Here is a 21,284-nt window from a genome sequence, read left to right on the forward strand (position 1 = left end):
CTACATCCACTGGCTCCCCTTCATCCATTTTACTTGTCACATCCTCAAAAAATTCCAGAAGATTAGTCAAGCATGATTTTCCTTTCATAAATCCATGCTGATTTGGACTAATCTTTTTACTGCTATCCAAATCCCCAATTATTACCTCTTTAATAATTGACTCCAGCATCTTTCCCACAACCGAAGTCAGGCTAACTGGTCTGTAGTTACCCGTTTTCTCCCTCGCTCCTTTCTTGAAAAGTGGGATACCATTAGCTATCCTCCAATCCACAGGAAATGATCCTGAATCTATTGAGCATTGGAAAATGATCACCAATGCGTCTACTATTTCTAGAGCCCCCTCCCTGAGGACCCTGGGATGCAGTCCATCAGGCCCTGGGAATTAATCATCTTTCAGTCCCATTAGCCTACCCAATACTATTTCTCGCCTAATGAAAATTTCTTGCAGTTCCTCTACCCCCTTAGATCCTCTGTCCTCCAGTACTTCTGGGAGATTGTTTGTGTCTTCCTTAGTGAAGACAGATCCGAAGTACCTGTTCAACTCTTCTGCCATTTCCTTGTTCCCTATAATAATTTCACCAGTGTCTGCCTTCAAGGGACCCACATTCGACTTTGCTACTCTTTTTCCCTTAACATATCTAAAGAAGCTTTTACTGTCCTTTATATTCCTGGCCAGCTTTCCTTCGTACTACATCTTTTCACCCCGTATTGCCTGTTTTGTTTCCTTCTGTTGTCCTATGAAACTTTCCCAATCCTCTGGCTTCCGGCTACTCTTTGCTGTGTTATACATCTTTTCTTTTAGTTTTATTCTATCCCCAACTTCTCTTGTCAGCCACGGTTGCCTCCTACTCCCCTTAGAATCTTTCATCCTTTTTGGAATGAAATGATCCTGTGTCTTCCGGATTATGCCCAGAGATTCCTGCCATTGCTGTTCCACCGTCATTCCTGCCAGTATCTGTTTCCAGTCTACCTCGGCCAGCTACTCTCATGCCTTCATAATCACCTTTGTTCAGCTGCATCACTGCCACTTCCGATTTAACCTTCTCCTTCTCAAATTGTATACATACATCTTGAATTGGATAGTTGAACGTATTGGTGTGAACCAAAGGAAATTGGTGTCAGAAAGATTTTTAAAAAGCATATATTGTGTTAGCAATGAAGACTGGGTCAATGAACGCTGGAGCTGGAAATCACTCTCAGAAATGGAAATGATGAGAGATTTAAAGTTTGGTTTTAAGTTAAACAGACTATGAACAGACTGTGTGGCACTCTTCTGGGAGAGTGCCCCGCAGGGAAGAATGGCCTTGACTTGCCAAATGGAAAGTTGTGACCATTTCATCATTTGCTAAAATTGGGATCTGCAGCACTTCATAATACATGAAAATTGTAACGTTTCAAGGATTATGTAGCAAATATGTCACTATACTCCCAGGTGCACCAGAAAATGCTATGACAGTGCTCAGGAAGTCAAGGAAGCAAATAAGGTACATGCAAAATCGCAGCCATAAATGTGAAAGCTGATCATGCCCAAGGGTGATGTTCTTGAACAGTGTATAGATAAGAAAAATGAAAGGACCGAGGCTAATTATTACCGAGAAACATTATTCACATTTATGTGTAATACAGTGATGGAAGAAAGAAAGGAGAGAAAGGTTATTGTTACATTGTCAGGAATGCACTGTGTACTTTAGTTTCCATGGGACACAGGCAGTGGTGCACGTTAGTTGTTACGTGTGTTTGTGCAGTAACTGGACCATACTTAGTTTTAGTACTTAATCTCACCTACTCTACTACTCAAACACAACTCTACAGATCAAAACATATTTTAAAATAAAATTCCACTTGAAGGAGATTCAACACAAGAGTGAATCTTATTGCATGTCACATCCCTGCATTGCTTTTTGTCAATAAATTGGGCAAAGAGCAAAAGTACACAATCATACAATGAAACATTTTTGAGGTATAAATCAATTCTAACAATAGTTTGATATACAGATATATAATGAAGTTGTCTTTCTCTTGCTCTGTTCTTTACTTTAAAAACAAATGATTTTTTTCCAAATTGTTTGCATTAATTACAATGCAATATAATTCTGCTTGGTTTTGTTCAAAATAAATAGACATAACACTCCTGAAAATGTGAACAAAGCACAAACAACATTCCCGCTCAAAATGTCACCGATTGATGTTCTCCAAGGATGCTGCCTGATCCGCTGAGTTACTCCAGCATTTTATGTCTTTCTTTGGTATAAACCAGCATCTGCAGTTCCTTGTTATTACATAAAATAATTATTTACAGATACAACAACATGAAGCACAAAAGCAGATTCTTAATGGCGTGTTTGTCAATGCACCAGGGCTTGAACAAGGCTCGATTACTGACTGAAGGAAGATATTATGAAACAGCTCAAAAAGAGCAGGCTTGACAGCTCAAAGTTCCTCCAGTGAGACTTTGCAACTGAGCTTGGAGAGGGAGAGTGGTGGAGATGACCATAATGGTTAAATAAACAAATGCAGCCAGGAGAGACAATGTGGAAAAGAAGCATCAAAAGAGTTGAAGTGAAGTACAAAGATAAGCAAGTGAATAAGAGTTTAAGAAGGAACTGCAGATGCTGGAAAATCGAAGGAACCCAAAAAAGCTGGAGAAACTCGGCCCGAAACGTTGCCTATTTCCTTCGCTCCATAGATGCTGCTGCACCCGCTGAGTTTCTCCAGCTTTTTTGGGTTCCTTCGATTTTCCAGCATCTGCAGTTCCTTCTTAAACTCTTATTCTCTTGCTTATCTTTGTACTTCACTTCAACTCTTTTGATGCTTCTTTTGGATCCAAGCAAGTGAATACACCGCTGGAGTGCAAAACAGACCCAAAAATAATCAAAGGAAGAGGAAGACAGAAGTATAAGCATGTGTGCATATTTCCAAAAAAATCTGATATAGCAGAGGATTTCAATCACCTGCACTTTGGGATATAAATGGTGCAAAAATATAATGGAATGAACAGAATATTTTAAATCCATCCAATATGTGACAAGGACTATAAATGAATGAATGCAAACATTAACTTTCATTTTTTTTCCAGATTGTGCCCAAGTGTATTTCCCACATTGTCTGCTATCTCCAACAACAGAGATACCGTTTGATAAATTTTAAGGAATGAATTGAGCAAAACCCAGACTGAGTGTTTAAAAGATGCTGAGCAGGGTAACGCCTAGCTGCTTTCTGATTCAGGCCCAGCAACCGAACCCGGATTGAGTGCTTAACAGATGCTGGGCTTTTACAGAGCAGCCATTTTGGGAGTGGCTATATGTGAGTTCAAAGTGCTGTGTTTTGAGGAATAAGTGCTGAGACTTGAGCTCGAAGGACATTTGTAATTAGGCCAGTGATGTGGTCCTTCTGCAGGATGTGGGGGAAATCAGGAATATTCCAGTGACTACACAAAACTGCCAGTTTATCATTCCTCTCCATATTGCTCAGAACCAAAGTGTGATTCAATACCTCGTGAGTTTACTCCTTGGAATACTCATGAGCTCTCACATGTTTTTAATAAAAAAACAATTATTTCAGAATATTTATGGTCCATGTCACCTCCTGTCTCTCGTTCTACACTCTCATCAGACCACATCTTGCCAAGCTACATGAACTTACTACAGCTGTGTTTCACATCACGTGTTGTATTCCTTTGTGGAGCTGAAACATCCAACCATGAATCTTGCTTTAGTGCTTTGGACCTTCAAAACCAAGGTACTTTCCCTGCTCTCCAGCTCTTGCTTTAAAATCATTTGTGCAACTTTCTGCTGCCATCTTTTTGTTACAGTTCTGTTTGTTATTTTGTGTAGAAAACTCAGGAACATTTCTCCACACTAAGAGGAAGCATACGCATACTATTGTTAAGATTTCAATATTAAAATTTTACTGAAACAGATTCTACTCTTATCCTACATTAGATTTTTGGCAATCCCTGAATGATCCCATAACCAATTAGGGCAACATAGTAGTGCAGCTTATAAAGCTGCTGCCTCACAGTGTCTGTCTGTGTTTTAGTTTGCGCGTTGAATGACTGCGTGCATTTCCATGGGATGCGTTGATGTCCTCCCAAATGCAAAGACGTGCAGGTTTGTAGGTTAATTAGCCTGTCAATTGCCCCAAGTGTGTAGGGAGTGGATGAGTAAGTGGGATAACACAGAACCAGTGCAAACGGTTGATCAATGGTTGATATGGACTCGATGGCCCAAGAGGCACGTTTCCATGCTGTATCTCAAAATTAAACTAAAATACCACATTTTGAAATTACAAAGTCCAAGCATTATAAGACAAATGGGAGAACGTAACAGGTGTTCAAAGTAATAATACTTGTTAACATAATGAATGAAAGGAAACTTACATAATAATCACACATCAAAGGACTTCAGGCTTTGGCACCAATAGTCAGAACATTGATTTATTTTAGAGTGATGGTTTATTATAGAATACATTGCCTGAATGGATGGTGTGTGCATATTAATACAAAGTTTCTAAATGGGTACAGGATAAATAAATGTAAACAAATAACATGCAAACGATTTGAGCAAAAAAAAAAAAAAAAGTCAGATAATTTAGACACCTTCTTTGGGCCAATATTTCTGCGCCACAAAATTATAGTTTCACAATTTTTTTCGGAGTTAAATGATATGATGGTGCACGTACAGCACCTATCCTCAGCTTATGGAGCAAGGGAATAGTGTGTCAGAGAGAAGATGAAAGAAGCCCATGTGTAAGGAAATACAAGGAACCGCAGATGGTGGCTTACAAAAAGACAAAGTGTTGAAGTAACTCAATACAAAGGGTCAGACAGCATCTCTGGAGAACAAGGACAGGCAACGTTTTGGGTTGGGACACTTCTTCAAACTGATCAGCCTAAAGAAGGGCAGTTAGAGACAGGGCCTTGACCTAAAAAGTCACGTATCCATGTTCTCATGAGATGATGCCAGACTCACTGAGTGACTCCAGCAGAGCCTTTTTTGCAAGCCCAATAGTACTTTTTAAAAGAAAAGGCTGAATGCAAGTCAAAATCTGCTTGAAGACATCAAAACATGGCAATAATTGCAAAGGCTGCAATGAGGCCAGACATGATAGCCCCAAACTCACATACTTTCAAAAGCCAAATGGACAAGACATCAAATGAAAGTCTGTGTCGTTGGTATAATAATCAAACTCTTTTCGGGGAAAGAATGCTTTACACAACAGTTTATTCCATTTAATAATTACATAAAGGAATTTTGGAACACCAAATATTAGGTGAAGAACTAGCAAATAACAAACATCAGAATTAGGACATGAAGATCCTCAGCATTCACTGCCATTCAATAAGATCATAGAGTAATTGATCACATCAACTACCTCCCCGGAAACTACTCATGCTCATTGGGAATCTTCCTATCAATGCTATAAAATATTCATAGACATTGCGTTTGCCAGTCTATGAGGAACTTTCAAAGAGCTGTGACATATGTATATTAAATGGGCATCACATGAATATGAAATATGTAGATGGTAGAGCTGCTGCCTCACTGTGCCAGAGACCCGGATGCAATCCTGACCTCGGGTGTTGGCTGTGCGAAGTCTACACGCTCTCCCTGTGACCACATGGGTTTTCTCCTACATCCTAAAGTCGTGTGGGTCTGTAGGTTAGTTGGCCTCTAAAATTGCCCTTAGTGGGTTGGAAGTGGATGCAAAAGTGGAATAACATAGAACTAGTGTGAAAGAGTAATTGATGGTTAGCGTGTACTCAGTGGGCCAAAGAGCCTATTTCCATGCTGTATCTCCAAACAAAACGGCTTTGAAAAAAAAAATACTGACTTCTAGTTCAAAATTTGCCTGCCTTTCCATATCCATCTTGTCAAGACCTCTCATGATCTTATATGTTTCCATTAAGTCACTGAAACACCAGCAGACAAGCTAAGCCCGTCCAAAATGTCCTTGTATTGGCAACCCAAAAATTACTGGTTACAGTCCAAGAAACCCGCTTTGAATTAGTCCAAATTATTTCCATCCTTCCTTAAATAAGGACACCAAACGTGGTTTCACTAATGCCCTACATTACTAAAGCAAACCACTTTACTCTTCGATGCAATTCCCCGAGCAATAAGTGACATTCGAAAAGCTTTTCTAATTACGTGGTGTATCTGCAATCTAGCCATTTAAAAATAATTCACCAGGACACCCAGAATGCTCTGCATCTCAGAGTTCTGCAAGCACCTTCCATTTTTATTTGCTGTACTTTTTAAAAAAAAAATCTTTCCTAAATGGACAATTTCCCGTTTTCCCACATTATAATCCACCAACAAATCTCTGTTGAAAAGTAGAAACAAGGAACTACAGATGCTGTTTTAAACAAAATGACACAAAGCGCTGGAAAAACTCAGTGGGTCACGCAGCATCCCTGGATAGATGATAATTCGGATCGGAACTCTTCTTCAGACTCAAATCCAGCAACACTCACATAAACTACATATACTCCCTGCAGTTTCTAAATAGAACTGCAGCCTCTTGCAATCAGCCGTAAATATTCTAGCAGGATTGTTTTTTTAAAGGATGAGTAAAGATAACATGTTAAGAATTACTTTAGTGCTGTACTACCACAATAACCAATTGGCAAAATTACAATATAAATAAAATTGCTGTAAATAAAACTCGTACTAATATCAAAACAAATAAGAATTAATGTATTTTTACATCATTTCCAAAATATTATGCTGTTGAGAAGACAGGAAATTTTGAAGTTGCTTTGTTTAAAGAGTCTCATCGTTTCAACATGGAAACATGTACATCATGGGAAAGGATATTTCTGCACAATTGCACGGCCTCAGCGTGAATAGCTGCATATATTTTTAATAAAGTATTATATGGAAAAAAAACCTGATGAGCATAAAAACACACACAATCTATCCCTTGTCTCTCTGCTGCACTGCGCGCAGCCATCACGTGATCATATGCTAATAATGTCAACAAATGTACCAAAAGGGAGCACGTGACCAGTTCCCTAGTTTTACTGGATTTGGTAAATGGAAGATCTACTTAAACCAAAGCACGTCATCGGCATTTTCAGACAGTCAATACGACCGGCACCGTCCCCCTCCTTTTAACTCGACTTTCCACTAAACAAGCAAAAATAATCCACATGTGTTTTGATTTTTCGCCCCAATCTAAGTCATGTACTTCGAATATCAGCAGCAATTACACAACAGTGACTTACCTGGGAGCCGATTCATGTTGACACCCTGAGCAGACAGTCCGATGCCCATGTACCTGCGAACAATGAAAGATGCAAGTAAGAAATCCAGCCACCGCCATGAAAGAGTCACGTAATGTCAGAGACGGCAGGAAAAGACTTACCCGTCTCTGCCTTTGCTCACGATTTTCACCTCGAAGTAATAAATGCCACAAGCAGCGGGGATCGGGTGCGTTGCACGAACGGATGCAGCATCTTTGTGATTTTTTCCATGTCCTGATTAAGGAAAACAATAATCACCTTCAGAAGCACCTTACGGGATTTTAGCATCTAAATTGATCAAATCTCAGTTTTCGCAATGGAATTACGTCACTGTTAAAGCAAATATAACCCTCAAGAAAACAAATGAAATCATATTTTCTTTTGTAAATCCATCTTAACTGCTGACGAACCATCAAATAAATATCCTTCACTGGGGTCTGCAGGATTTCCTTCATTGTCAAAGGACTACATACGAGTATTGTTACAATTTTGAACAATATAAGAAGCTCAGCCAAAAGGAGATGTTTATTTAAAGCAACTAACAAAATATGATACTGTACTGCCACCATTGAGACGATCAGCAGGCACTTTGTTGCTCAGAAATAATTCGGTAATCATTTAACAAGCGGGCATAACGCCAGGAATGGGGCACTTTTTAAATCACATATGTAGAGAAGTGATTGTATAAATTGTGGAAACAACATCTTAAAAATAAAATTAAATATTTACTGGAACTACAACCAAGAGAATTCAATGACGTCAACCAGCATTAAGAACGTTACCTGTCACAGTGCCAATCATACTTCTAAATGAACAGAAAAAAAATCACTATTCACAACACGATCACCCACCAGGTTCCCTTTTTTACAGGATTAAACTAGATTATTCCACAGAGATTACCTTTATAGTGTACACGGAGATTGTTCTGTGACAGTCCGATATAGTTGTACTTGTCCTTCGGGCTCCACGATCGAGGCAGTGGGGTCTCATCTTCGTTCACAGCTGGATAGAGACGCTTTAATCTTTCATTTAACTCTTTTTCTTGATAATTCAGCGCAGAGTCCCCGTGGTTTGAAGCTCCAAACTCGGCCATCTTGGATCCTATTGTGTGTATATCCCGGATAACGAACGGATTGTACTGGCACCTCATTGGTGGCCGTATTGCTCAGGGCCCGGGCGCTGCGCGCTAGGGCCGACGGGGGTTGTAGTTCATACCCGCGGACTGTCAGCGCAGTGGGAGGGTATTGTGACTACAACTCCCGGGGTGCAACGCGGTTCCAGCACGACGCACCAACACGCCGCTTCGGTAACTGATTGGGTGTCGGGGGAACCCGAACGCCGCGGGTCGGTGAATTGAGGAGGGCGGGGCAATATAAACGCTGGGGATGCTGGGAGTTGTAGTCCTTACCAAACTGTCAAGATCACGATTCTGAAAGCATGGGGTCGATTAAATCAAGAGGAATTACCCCACATTGACTTTAAAAAGGTTTTTTTTTGTTAAAATAAGGACGCAATGGGAGGGTAAGATCACGGATTATATAAGTGAGCGTCTTCTTCATAGACTCCGGACAATAGGCACTACAATACCCACAAGGCTGCACATGCCGAGCGAAAACAAACAGCTGGAATGCGGGTCGGTCGACTTCGAGCGGCGACATTAATCGCAATGTCAACATCGACTCTAGCCTTTCGCGTCGTTTTTTTTAAATTAGAGGTCAAATTCACGATTACTTTGGTATGAAATAAATTAACAGAACACACCGCGATGCTCGCTCAATTAAATATAAGCTTTCGCTGTATTAAATATAATGTTGCTGCTGCCGGCAGTAGGTGGCTCTCGCTAGTCTGTGACAGGCATCAAAGGTAACGTGGGGTCCTAAGCGTCGGGGGCCTTTACGGATCGCCATGGCAACGGGCTGTACACAAAAAGAGGGAGATCCAGCAGCTCTTTTCTCATCTCAGTTATGTCTACTCCTTCAGGGGGGCGTCCGAAAACCACAAGCTCTCAACCCAGGGTAAGGCTTTCACGAGTGAATACCAAGACGGTGGCGTAGCGGTAGAGTTGCTGCCTTACAGCCCCAGTGACCCGGGTTCGATCTTGGTTCTTGTTCTTGGTTTCTTGGTACTCCAAAATATTCCAATGGAATTTAAACTGGAGGTGGTGGAGGGAGGGCTTAAGCCAGAAAGGGTTATTGGGAAGAAAGAGCTACTTTAAATGTATTTGCATCTGGTTGGGTAACTATAGTAGGGTGGAGATTATTCCATGCTTTAATTGTGCGGGGGAAGAACAAATTGCTGTACACATCTGTCTTTGTAGCTGGGATCACAAATTGGATCGAATGCCCTCGTCTGCTCTTAATTGGTTTGGGTTTGGTTTAACATTTTGTAAAAACAGGTCAAACGGTGAGCTTCACGTCTGTCTTGGTCCTGATTACGTGTGCTGTCTGTATGGAGCTATCTGGTTCTGGTTGGCCATTGCGCAAACACCTCATCAGTGGTTATCTCGCGCAGGTCAGAGTGAGAAGAATAGTGCTTAAATTTTGAAGTGTGCCTTTTTGGCCAAGTTGAGGAGATCTATTTGCACAATCCCCTTTTTAAATGACAACATCAGGAGCAGCACGTGTTTTGGGTGGTAACATATTCCATTCCCTTATCGTTCTTTGGTAAAGGGAATATTGGAAGCAAGGTTTATTGAAATTTAGTGAATTAATGATGTAGGGGCCGTTATTTTGTCTTGTTTCATGGCAGTTGGTGCTCTGGGATGACGGGAGATTTGATGGCGTGATTTTGTGAATCTCCTTGTAAATTGCAATGTCTTAGCCTAATTCTGCGGAGCTCTAGGGTATCCCATCCGAGAGAAGTCAACATATTATTCACGCTTGATTTGCGCTTGTAGTCATTACATACAAAGCGGGCTGCTCAGCGTTGTACTTTCTCCAGGGTGATCTTGTTGTTGTTGTTGTTGTTGTTGAATGGATCCCATACGGCTCCACAATACTCCAATTTGGGCCTGACCAAGGACTTGTAGGCATTCTATTTGACGGATGTACTACATGCGTGAACATTTCTCTTGAGAAGGCTGAAAGTTCAATTTGCCTTGTTAGGCACTTGATTAATATGCGTCGCCCAACTTAAATCTTTGCTTAATTCGACTCCTAGATATGGGTGGTGGTCGACAGCAACCAATGTATGGCTACCCATTTTGTAAAAGTGGTTTGATCTTGTGTGAGACATGCATGGTATGACATTTGGTTGTATTGAATGACATCTGCCAGGTTTTTGAGACTTTCATTAATTCTATTTGTGGAAATCTCTCCGAGATAGGGATCATTCTCATGAAGATTGATCTTTATTGATTTTAATAGAATCAAATTCTAATTTGTCACTTCTATTATTTTTGTTTCATTATAGAGCAGTGTCAAGCAAAGCCAATGTGGCTGCACCCAGATCTGCCTGTCTAACTTATCAGCTACAAGGCAGTGATAAAAGATACCAACTTCCACTGAAAGAATTATTGGTAAAGCATTTTCAACACTCAAAATAGACCTAAATAAGTATTTTAGGGAAACTAAGAAGCAATTGGATGATGGACAAAAATCGTTGGCGTGGCGGGGTGTTGGGGGGGAGGGGGTGGGTAGATGGAACTTCATTGCTAAATGCAATCATATTGTTTTAGATATGTTTCCTGACAGCTGCCACAATAAACCTAAGTCTTTTTATTCATTTTCTTTCATCATCATGTTTCTACTTCTGAATCATTTTCCTTCATTGGTCATGGTTTTAAGAATGTGTTAATCAGTGTTTCTCCATTTGTTTCCCCTCAAAACATTCCCAAGCATAAGTAAGGTCAGAGTATCGATGTATGACTGCACCTAAAGTGTGGCTTGGGAGACACCACCAAGAAGATAAAGGGGGATTTAATACCAACATAGAAAAATTGTATAGGAAGGAACTGCAGATGGTGGTTTACACCAAAGATAGACATAAAATGCTGGAGTAACTCAGCGGAACAGTCAGCATCTCTGAATAGAAGAAATGGATGACGTTTTGGGTCAAGACCCTTCTTCAGACTTCAGACAAATTTGTATTATTTCTTTTACGGTTCTTGAAGACGGAAATAATTTTCTCTTTGATAAGTCCTTTTTCTATTAATTCACAAACTGACCGTGCATTTCTTTGTCATGTAGCCGAGTGTGCAAGTAAATGAGGGGTACATATCCAGCTGGCCTGGGCACATAACTAGCGAGATTATTCAACATAAACAAGCGTTCCAGCCATCAAATATTGACAAGCAGCATGGGTAAGAAGAACACTTTGTTAATAGATATTGTTAAAGTCTAGAATTGGAGGCAGTTATACTTTATAAAGATAAAACTGTACACCAATTTTAAATGACATGTTGTTGCTGCCTGAACCATTTCTATCAGATATAATAAAAGCCTCTGTTGATTTTACTCAACTTAACTTAAGATGGTTACAATTGGACTCTGTCTGTCGCAAGAAATGGTGTCAAGGCAAAGTTGAGGATTCTCACCTTGGAAATAGGAAAATGTGCTGGCCTTTCTATCCCCAGAGAATGCTGCATTATTCAATTAGATCAACTGATCTGTACTACTTCTAAATGTTTATGGGAATAGAGCAGGAAGATACTTTTATCCTCAAAGTATGGTTTTTGACTAACTTTACAAAGCATCTTGCCTAGGCAACGCAGTAACTATTACAAGGACACTGGACAGCCACATCGGCAAGTTGCAGTGTGAAAGGTGACCTTGCACTTTCAGTAGCTGCAGTTTCACACAATAACCTAGACAGAATAAAACGTAGAAACTAAGAACTGCAGATGCTGGTTTACAAAAAAAAAGGTATAAAGTGCTGGAGAGTAACCATGTCAGTCAGGCATCAGTTTAAATAGTATATACTTTTACTTGATACATTTCTGATCCTGTTCACTAATCTTTGCCTCATATCGCTGGTTATCAAGCATTGTTCACTATAATTATGGGAACTTGCAACACTGGCCATAATTCCATGCCTTGTATCTACCCCATGACTTTTAAAAGTGGTTCTTAAGACTTACTTTGTTCCTTTATAATGATAGATGATTAAGCCGCATATCATATGTGTCTGTCTCTACAATAGGAGAGTCTACAGTTGTGTTAAGCTGCATCAGTTGTGGCTCCCCGTCAATGAATCTTAAAATCCCGTTGTTTCATTCTACAGTTGCTTGCAACGTAGATGCTATCAAAAGTAATTTCAGCAACTATTGGCAAATTGTGTAGATTCCATTTCTCGATCATCTGTATGGGACGTGACTGAATATGCTTGCAAATGCTTCACGCAATGGACCACACAATTATTGAGAGAAATGCACACAAATTGAAGAACATTTATTATTTGTAATAATATATAATAATGCACCAAGCAAAATTTCTGCAATAATGCCCGGTGCTCCATTTTACTGAAGGCAGCAGAAGTGGATATATTATAGCAGTGACTTGTTTTTCTAAAATTCCTCTTTTAATCGTTCAGATATAATGCTACATATGTAAACAGTTCACCAAAACCTCGATTCTTGGAAAAGCTGGAAGACCACCTGAGGAAAGAGCTGGAAGTCTTGGACCCAAATATTCCTAACGCTCGGGAAATAAATCTACAAGTGCGTATAAAATTAAAGTATATAGCTCAGTATGAATGATTATGAATGATTATATCATTTTTCATTTGCGACCATCCCAAACACTGTCTAATTTTCACAAAACAATGGCAGGTAATAAAACAATCCATTCTTCACAAAAGGGTGTGTTTTGAAAGGAAATAAAACCCGTACAATGCAGCTAATTGTCATGTTTGCTTCTGTGACACCACCATATGCATCCTGCCAATTAGATAATTGCCCTTTATTCCTTAACTCTTTCTACTGCTCCGAGGCCTGTTTCCTGAACGCATCAATAATTTGATTCCAAATCTACAGGCTTTAACTTTCACTGACAGTTCCTCCTGGAGGACTTTGCAGAATGCTTTCTGGAGTCCATATCGATGACATAAACCGACTTTTCCCTGCCTATGACTTCAGTCATCTCACCAAGTAATAAAAGTATTCAGATATGACCTCTTTATTAACTTGTGAGGCTATTAATCAGCTGACGATTTCTGTGGTGTTGTGCAACTTTGATCTTAACAAAAGACATAAGCACATAAAAGATAGAAGTAGGAAAGGGGCATTTATTTATTTGTGTCTGTTCCATCGTTCACTGAGGTCATGGCTAACCTTTTACCTCTGTGCCACTTTGCAGCACTAAACTTGTATCCATGGCTTCCCTTAGAATCTAAAATGCTATCAATCTGTCTTGATTGTCCTGAGCAATTAAGTCACCAATCAATTTCCTTTGGATGAAGAAATCACTTCTCATCTTAGTCCTGAATGGTCAAACCATTTTTTAAGAACTAAAATTAATTTTAAAAAAACAGTTGTCAGCAGATTTTCTTGAATAATGATTGCAAGAGATTTTACAGATCCTCATTTTCAAAGTATTCCCTTTCCTCAGATGGTGTAGAATTTCCTAATTGTCAGCTGAATGTTTATTTTGAGATGATCTAGTGTGTATCAACCCTCAGTGATCAGTGGGATCTTTGGCTTTTCTTTCATCTAACTCTTGCACCAGGATTCAAGAAAGCTCTCAAGAATACATAGAATAAGTACAGCATCAAAAGCTGCAGTTGATAAGAAATGTTTAAAATCATTTACCTATAGCCTGTGGTAATCATTTCCTAAATTATTAAAGTACTGAGTTCATCCCTGCATCTCATTGCTGAGTAACCAATTATTCTGCTTTCTACAAAGGCTTATCGTGAAGTGTTTGAATATTTCATTGAGGATTTAAAAACCTACAAGCCATTGCTCTCAGCCATCAAAAATGAATACGAAGTTGTCCTAGGTATGTAATTTTCACAGACTATGCTCCTATACTGCACACCCAAATATCTGAGTGAATAAAGATGAAAACATTTGATCATCAAGCAGGCAGTTATTAACCAATTAATTACTCGTATCAATTAGAAATTGTCCATTCAACAGTTAAGTGTAACACAAGTATTTCTGTTTAAAGATGATTTCAAATTACACATGCTACTGTCAAGAACTCCTCAGTAGTGTTAAGGGCCTGTCCCACTTGGGAGACCTCCACCGCGACCTCTGGCGACCTTAAGCGACTAAAAAAAAATCAAGTTCGGGGTGACCAACGACCTCCTACGACCTTCATCGACTATGTGTACGACCTCCTATGACTATGTTGAAGACCTCCCTCGACTATGAAGAAGACCTCCTTCGACCTTCTTCGACTATGTTGAAGACTGGCTTCGACCATGTACATTTTACTCGAGGATGGTCTCTGGCAAATTGGTCCGTGAATGAGCACGAGCCCCTTCCACCTCAGAGGACCACACCAAAAACCACCAGTGACGAGTGTCTACAGCTCAAATGATCACCTGATAAACATGTCTGCATTTTTTTCACTAAAAAATGCCTCCCAGGTTTTAAAAAAAAAATCATTCTGAACCATGCAAGCAAGGAAGGAACTAGTTTGGAGGATGTCAGTAAAAATACAACTACTGCTGTTTGCAGTAGCCCTTTTGCTTCAGCTGCCTTTTAAGAAAGGCAGAATGGGAAGAGTAAGGGTGAAGAGGAAGTACAAGAAGAGGTCTCAATGGGTGAATGGAGATGATGTGATGGATTGTCCCAGTACACCAGATGACTTGAAGAGAGGGGCGCTGGGCTTTGACAAAAGATGGAATGTTAAGCACATATGTTGGGCAGTGGATGGCAAGCATGCCATTCTTGTCCCTGTATTCCTCATTTTCCTTTTCGTACAGGATGGCATTCTGCTGGAACCATTCCTCAAGATCCCCCCCCCCCCCCTCCTGCTGCCTGGTGAAGGTGTAGAGCATAACCTTCCTCCAGCCCTCCCTCACCACCAATGGGGCATCTGCCTCTGATGCTGTGTCAGACACAGGAGAAAGGGCTGCTTTGCTGCCTTCAAATGAGGCAGTGAAGGTGTGGTGGTGGTGGTGGGGACATGTACTACCACCCTGGTCTCCTCCTCCAGGGGTCTCTCATGCAGGGCTACCTCCTCCTGCACTTTAACCTCCTGTGACATCACCTCCTGCCACTCTTCCTCCTGGGTGGGCAACACCTGCATGGCAGGTTTTTTTGAGGGTTGTGCCCTCCCCCTGTGCTGCTGCCTTTTTGGTGTCATCTCTAAAACACGTCTCCTCTCCAAAAAACTCTCCAGCTATGAATTAACATGCCTTGGAGTGACAGAGGTCACGTTCCGCTGTTTAAATCACCTTTTTTTTCTACTGACCTTTTTTTCACCCCGGAGCTATTACCTTCGACTACATTCGACCACCTTCGACTATCTACGACTAGCATCACGACCTACTACGACCAGCTTCGACTAGACCTACGACTAAAAAAATATCGATTTTTCCCACAGCGACCTATTTTTCGTCGCGATCAATTTTTAACATCTTGAAAAATACGCCGCGACCTAGCTGAAGCCTCGACCGCGCAGAGACCACTCTCGACCATTAAGGAGAGTGACGAAAACCTCCTACGACCTCGTGGCGACCTCGGGGCAAACTCACCAGAGGTCGCGGCGGAGGTCGTCCAAGTGGGACAGGGGCTTTGCACTGATCCTTGGACCTGTTTGAATTTACAATTTGGGGTAGGTGCTATCAGAGTAGCACAGGCAAATAATGGTGGAGGGAATTAATGCTTAATTTGGTGGATGGGATGTAGGTTAAGTGAGCTGCTTAGTCCCGGAAGGTGTCAAGCTTCTTTGAATTTATTGATGCTGGATTCATCTAGGTTAGTGGATGTTCTTGTCGATGGCGAAAGTATTTTGGGGGATTCAGAGATGAGTTCATTGCCAGCGAATATCCAGCTACTGCCACTGTTGTAATGATGGTATTTGTGCAGCTTGTCCATTTTCGCTTGTGTTTAACGTTGATCTCCAAATATATGAGTGAATAAAGATGAAAAACTTTGATGTTAATAGATAAGAAACTGATTGGATTGGTTCTATCGAGGAAGGATCAGGGGTCAGTTCTCCTCTATGCACCAAAATGAAGCAATGTTTCAGAGGACTCCTCTTCACATTACACATATAGATAGATCAGTGATGTGTTACATATACAGTCCAGAGCAGACATGGTGATGGTAGTCAACGTCACAGTGTTTATTTTTAGTTTAGAGATCCACGCCAACCAGCGATCCCCCTACACTACCACTATCCTACACACTAGGAACAATTTACAATATTTACTGAAGCCAATTAACCTACATAACCTATACGTCTTTGTATTCTGGGAGAAAACTGGAGCGCCCGGGGAAAACCCATATGGTCACGGGGAGAATGTACAAACTCTGTACAGACAGCACCCGTAGTCAGGATTGAAGCCGGGTCTCTGGCACTGTAAGGCAGCAACTGTGTCGCTCCAGTGGCATTGAATAGTTTTGTCTCGGATTCTGTCAAGGCTGAAGCTGAGGACGTACAGAAGATCTCTAAATTTGCTACATACTACTAGGTTACGAAAAGTACTGAGGTCACATCCAGCATTGCAAAATTCATCTCCTGCCTTTGAAGGTAGCAGCTGCAGCATGCGGTTTGCAAGGACTTTCCAAAGGTACACAATTTTTGAGGGTGTCACATCAGAAGATTAACTGGAAGGGCTTCCACTATCTTAATATGCAGCTGGCATATGGTCACAGCCACAATAATCTGGTAAATCCAAATTACACAGGAGGCACTCATGACACTCACACCCTCACTCATGACACTTACACCCTCTGGCAATCTGCTGTACTTTCAATGTTTTAGCTACCAAAATGTTCCAAAGGATAACTGCTTTGGAATGATGCCTGCCTTTTAAAGACATGACTGCTGGCACTGTTGTTAGCATTTGTGGTGACTTTCAACCTCTGGCACTTATAAGGGCGAGACCATTTGTGGCTGCTGGCTAGTAGCAGGAGGGAGCTAGAAGCAACAGTGACAGTCCTCTTCTGAACTGCATGCCAGAGATAATTGAATGAATAAAGATACTTCCAGAAACTTGAACTATATTATTTTACAGTTCACAGTTGACCTTTTTTCTACTGCTGATTATCTCAGATTTCCTTTAGCCAACAGGGGCCGCGGAGCGTTTTTGAAAGCGGGGGGCGGCTGAGCGATCACTGATCACCAGCCTCGGGGGTACCCGGCGAGCGTGCAAAGCGACAGTAGGGACTTTTTGAAATTTAATGTATTAAAATCATGTTTTAGTGCATTGTTGAAGTATGATTTCAATGTATTTTGTTTGAAGTATTTTTAATATAATGTAGGGCCTACATGAGAGGTAAAAGCAGGTGATTATTATTTTTGACCCGAAACGACACGCCACCCAGTCATTTTCTCCAGGGATGCTGCCTTACTGAGTTACTCCAGCATTTTGTGTCTATCTTCCCTATTGCCTTGCCCTTCCTCCCAGACTTTTACAAGGTTTCCCCTTCAGTGCTAGGCCCACCCTCTTTGTGAAGGGTCTCCTGAAGCGCTGTCTCGCCGCTCTCTGCCGAGTTTGTCGTCTGCCGTTGCCTCTGGTGTGATCACCCAAAGTCCATGTTGTACGTCTCTTGGAACAACTTCACCTTGTTTGTTCCACCACAGGATTGTGAACATGCTCTCAGTCTCCTACTCCCCTCCCCTGCAACGTAAATAGCCCGAGAGTCTACACATGACTGAGACCTTTCATTGCTCACCCATTCTGGCTTCCCTACGAACTCTTGACATCCTTCCAGGTGTGAGACCAGAGCTGACCCTGGAATCTATCCGAGGTTAGCCAGTGTTCGGCATGGCAGCTCTCTGTGTTTTTTGTTCCTGGTTCCTCTATAAATAGGAGCAGGTAGGTTGGGTTGTTCAGCAGCGTTCTCCATTAGTCCGACGCCGTGACGTGCCCTCAGACCACGGGCCCCTCCTCCCGTCGCTCGCTTCCACACGGCTCCGTGTGTGAGTGTGGGAATCCCCTACTCTCCCTCCCTCCACCCCACCCCCCCTTCACGTTCACCGGCCCGGTAGTCCGCCCCAACCGCGGTGAGTTGCTGACCCCCAGCCCCCTCCCGGTGTGTGACGGGTGAGGTTGGTATTTCCTGCAGACACTGAACCGTCCGTGTTGGTCACTAAAATGCATCTGCTGGGCTGGCCGCTAACTCCTTGGGGAAACATTGCTAAAAAGGGGTGGGGGCTGCAGCCCCCCCCCCCCCCCCCCCCAGCCCCCGGTTCCATGGCCCATTGCCCATGGCCAAAGCTTGGGTGGTGGAAGACTGTTTGCCTGTGGGGCTCTGCAAATGATCGGGCAGTATAACCTCCAGCAATTGTTAATCTAGAGGGCCAAACTCTGGTCTGCATTGTCCCATCATAATTTTCAGCAGTATGAGTTCCCTGGTTGAATGAATGACAGTTAACAGCAAGGGCACAGATGGAGTAGGAGAGGGTGCAAAATTAATTGATGTCATTCAAAGCAAGGACAGACTAATTTTATGTTGTCCTGTTTCCTAGGATAGTGTATTAACAATCCCAATAATCTGGTGAAGGGTAGTTGCTGCACATATTTACCCTTTGGTGTTGCATGGCTACGTTGTGTACTTTCACTGTGACATTCAAATGTATAGGAGCATCTGCTTGTTATGTTCAAGAAGGAACTGAAGATGCTGGAAAATCGATGGTAGACAATAGTGCTGGAGAAACTCAGCGGGTGCTGCAGCATCTATGGAGTGAAGGAAATAGGCAACTTTTCAGAAAAATAGGCAGAACGTTTCGGGTCTGAAGAAGGGTTTCAGTCTGAAACGTTGCCTATTTCCTTCGCTCCATAGATGCTGCCGCACCCGCTGAGTTTCTCCAGCAATTTTGTCCACCTGCTTGTTATGCAATGGATATACAGAGGCTTGTCCACCACTATGCTGCTGGTAGTGATAGGCTCTATGCACTGCCCAAAGCAGTGTAAGAGTTTGCACAAGGCTTCTCCAAATTCCTTGCTTGTATGTCTCATGCCTTGTGTCGGCAGACGTACAAATCCTCAACTGAGTGTTGGTCGCCCTGCTATAGAAAATGCATCACTAAGCTGGAAAGAGTGCAGAGAAGAGTTACCAGGATATTGCCAGGACTCAAGGGTCTGAGCGAAAGGGAAGGGTTGGGCTAGGTAGGACTTTAGTCCTTGGAGTCCAGGAGGTGAGGGGTGATCTTATAGAGGTGTATAAAACCATGAGGGGAATAGATAGGGTGAATGCACAGAGTCCCATGCCCAGCATTGGGAAATCAAGAACCAGAGGATTTAAGTTAAAGTTGCGAGGGGAAAAGATTTAATAGGAATACGAGGGGAAACATTTTCACTCAGAGGGTTGTGGGTATATGGAATGAGCTGCCAGAGGAGTTAGTTGGCACAGTTGGAGCATTCAGGTTGGTATTGATGAGTTGGCCATGAGGTACGATGACCCTCGGCAGCTGAACTCATTGATCTAGGTCTCCATGGAGTTGGCATCGTGACTGTACTTTCCTCTGTGTACTGTCCACCCATGTGGTGACTAACCACACGCTGGTTGTGCCTCTAATTCAGTACTTGAATTATGTGTAGAGAGGAACTACAGATACTGGTTTATACCGAAAATAGACACAAAATGCTGCAGTAACTCAGCGGGTCAGGCAGCATCTCTGGAGAAAAGGAATAGTTTAAGTTTTGGGTCGGAACCCATCTTCAGACGGAAGTCCGAAACGTCACCTATTCTTTTTCTCCAGAGATGCTATCTGACCCGCTGAGTTACACCAGCATTTTGTGTCTACCTAAATTATGTGCATTGCTTAAATTTGCTTGATAAGATATGAAGTTTCAGTTGTCTGAGTAAAGCACAAGAATTAAGCTATGATAAGTAGGACAGTAGGACTGGATATGCATGCTTGCAGCATGTTTAACATTATTTTCAAAGCCTTCAATCTCATCTCTGCTGCACCACATGTCTATGAGATAGATCTAAAAGAAGATAATTTGATCATTTAAAAAAATATATAATCATCCACGGTAATTGGTTGTTACCGACAAGAGTCAAGTCAAGAGAGTTTATTGACAAAACCAGTGCTTTATCCCCATCTGTTATTGTACCTTTTTGGCGGTGATCAGCAGTTTTCACGAATTGCAGTCTTCAGAGTATTCATCTATCGTTAATAAAATAATTATTATTTTTTAAGCCTGAATGGTGTTGGCTCGAAGGGAACTTTGGGATTTCTATGTATATATTTCTCATGTCTGAGATGGTGGAATTTGCAGTTTTTTTGAGGGGGTGATGTGAAGGCTGCCTTGCCAGGTTGTTACAGAATATTTTGTTAAGGACATACAATAGAACCACTGTGCACGAGTGATGGGGAGTAAATGTTCAAAGTGATGGATAGCTTGCAGTGTCGTGGATGGCATCCTGAGTGTTGTTGCAGCTGTGTGCATCAAAACAATGCAGACTTCTATCACACTCCTGACCTGTACCCTGTAGATGGTGAAAAGGCCCTGGAGAGTAAGGAAGTGAGCCACTTGTCATAAATACCCAGCTGCTGACATGCGCTTTTTAGCCACATGTCAATTTCTGGTTTACAGGAGCTCTTAGGATGTTGATAGTGGAAATGTTGACAATGATTATATTTATTAATCTTGAGGGAAGATGGTTACATAATCTCCTTTCGGAGATGATTTTTCTCCACATACTTGTGTGGCATGAATATCATTTTCCGCATATCATCCAAAGTTAACTACTCTGAAAGTTTAATGGCAAGTCTACACAATGTAGGATTCCACCCCAGAATGTGGAATAGTCTTGAAGAATGGGAATCAGGATGACAGGCCATTGTCATTTACTTTGCTATGCATGTTTGCTATTTGTTTTTTGTTTAATATTGGAAATGTTATTGAAGAATGAAGTCAGTTTTATAAAAAGTAATATTAACTGGAAAAAATACCTTGATAGGGACAA

General features: G+C 41.6%; 2 protein-coding genes across 5 annotated transcripts in view; one reads left to right on the forward strand and one right to left on the reverse strand.

Annotated features, from left to right (window-relative positions):
• ranbp10 (RAN binding protein 10) overlaps window positions 1-8,976 on the reverse strand; it is a 91,817-nt gene extending 82,841 nt beyond the window's left edge. The window contains exons 1-3 of one of the 3 annotated variants that reach the window (XM_055648484.1): window positions 8,147-8,976; window positions 7,369-7,480; window positions 7,229-7,281 (exon numbers count right to left, since the gene is read on the reverse strand). In XM_055648484.1, coding sequence (XP_055504459.1) covers window positions 7,229-7,281; window positions 7,369-7,480; window positions 8,147-8,396 — 415 coding nt within the window. In that variant the 5' untranslated portion in view covers window positions 8,397-8,976. The remainder of the gene's footprint in view (window positions 1-7,228; window positions 7,282-7,368; window positions 7,481-8,146) is intronic. The other 2 variants (XM_055648483.1, XM_055648485.1) reach the window with 2 other exon arrangements.
• Window positions 8,977-9,008: 32 nt separating this feature from the next.
• The window catches only part of tsnaxip1 (translin-associated factor X interacting protein 1), a 47,690-nt gene continuing 35,414 nt past the window's right edge, over window positions 9,009-21,284 (forward strand). Inside the window, exons 1-5 of one of the 2 annotated variants that reach the window (XM_055648481.1) lie at window positions 9,009-9,261; window positions 10,658-10,763; window positions 11,434-11,546; window positions 12,776-12,902; window positions 14,088-14,181. In XM_055648481.1, the coding sequence (XP_055504456.1) occupies window positions 9,152-9,261; window positions 10,658-10,763; window positions 11,434-11,546; window positions 12,776-12,902; window positions 14,088-14,181 (550 nt within the window). In that variant the 5' untranslated portion in view covers window positions 9,009-9,151. The remainder of the gene's footprint in view (window positions 9,262-10,657; window positions 10,764-11,433; window positions 11,547-12,775; window positions 12,903-14,087; window positions 14,182-21,284) is intronic. The other variant, XM_055648482.1, reaches the window with a different exon arrangement.

Source organism: Leucoraja erinacea, chromosome 17, assembly GCF_028641065.1.
Source record: "Leucoraja erinacea ecotype New England chromosome 17, Leri_hhj_1, whole genome shotgun sequence".
Taxonomy (NCBI): domain Eukaryota; kingdom Metazoa; phylum Chordata; class Chondrichthyes; order Rajiformes; family Rajidae; genus Leucoraja; species Leucoraja erinaceus.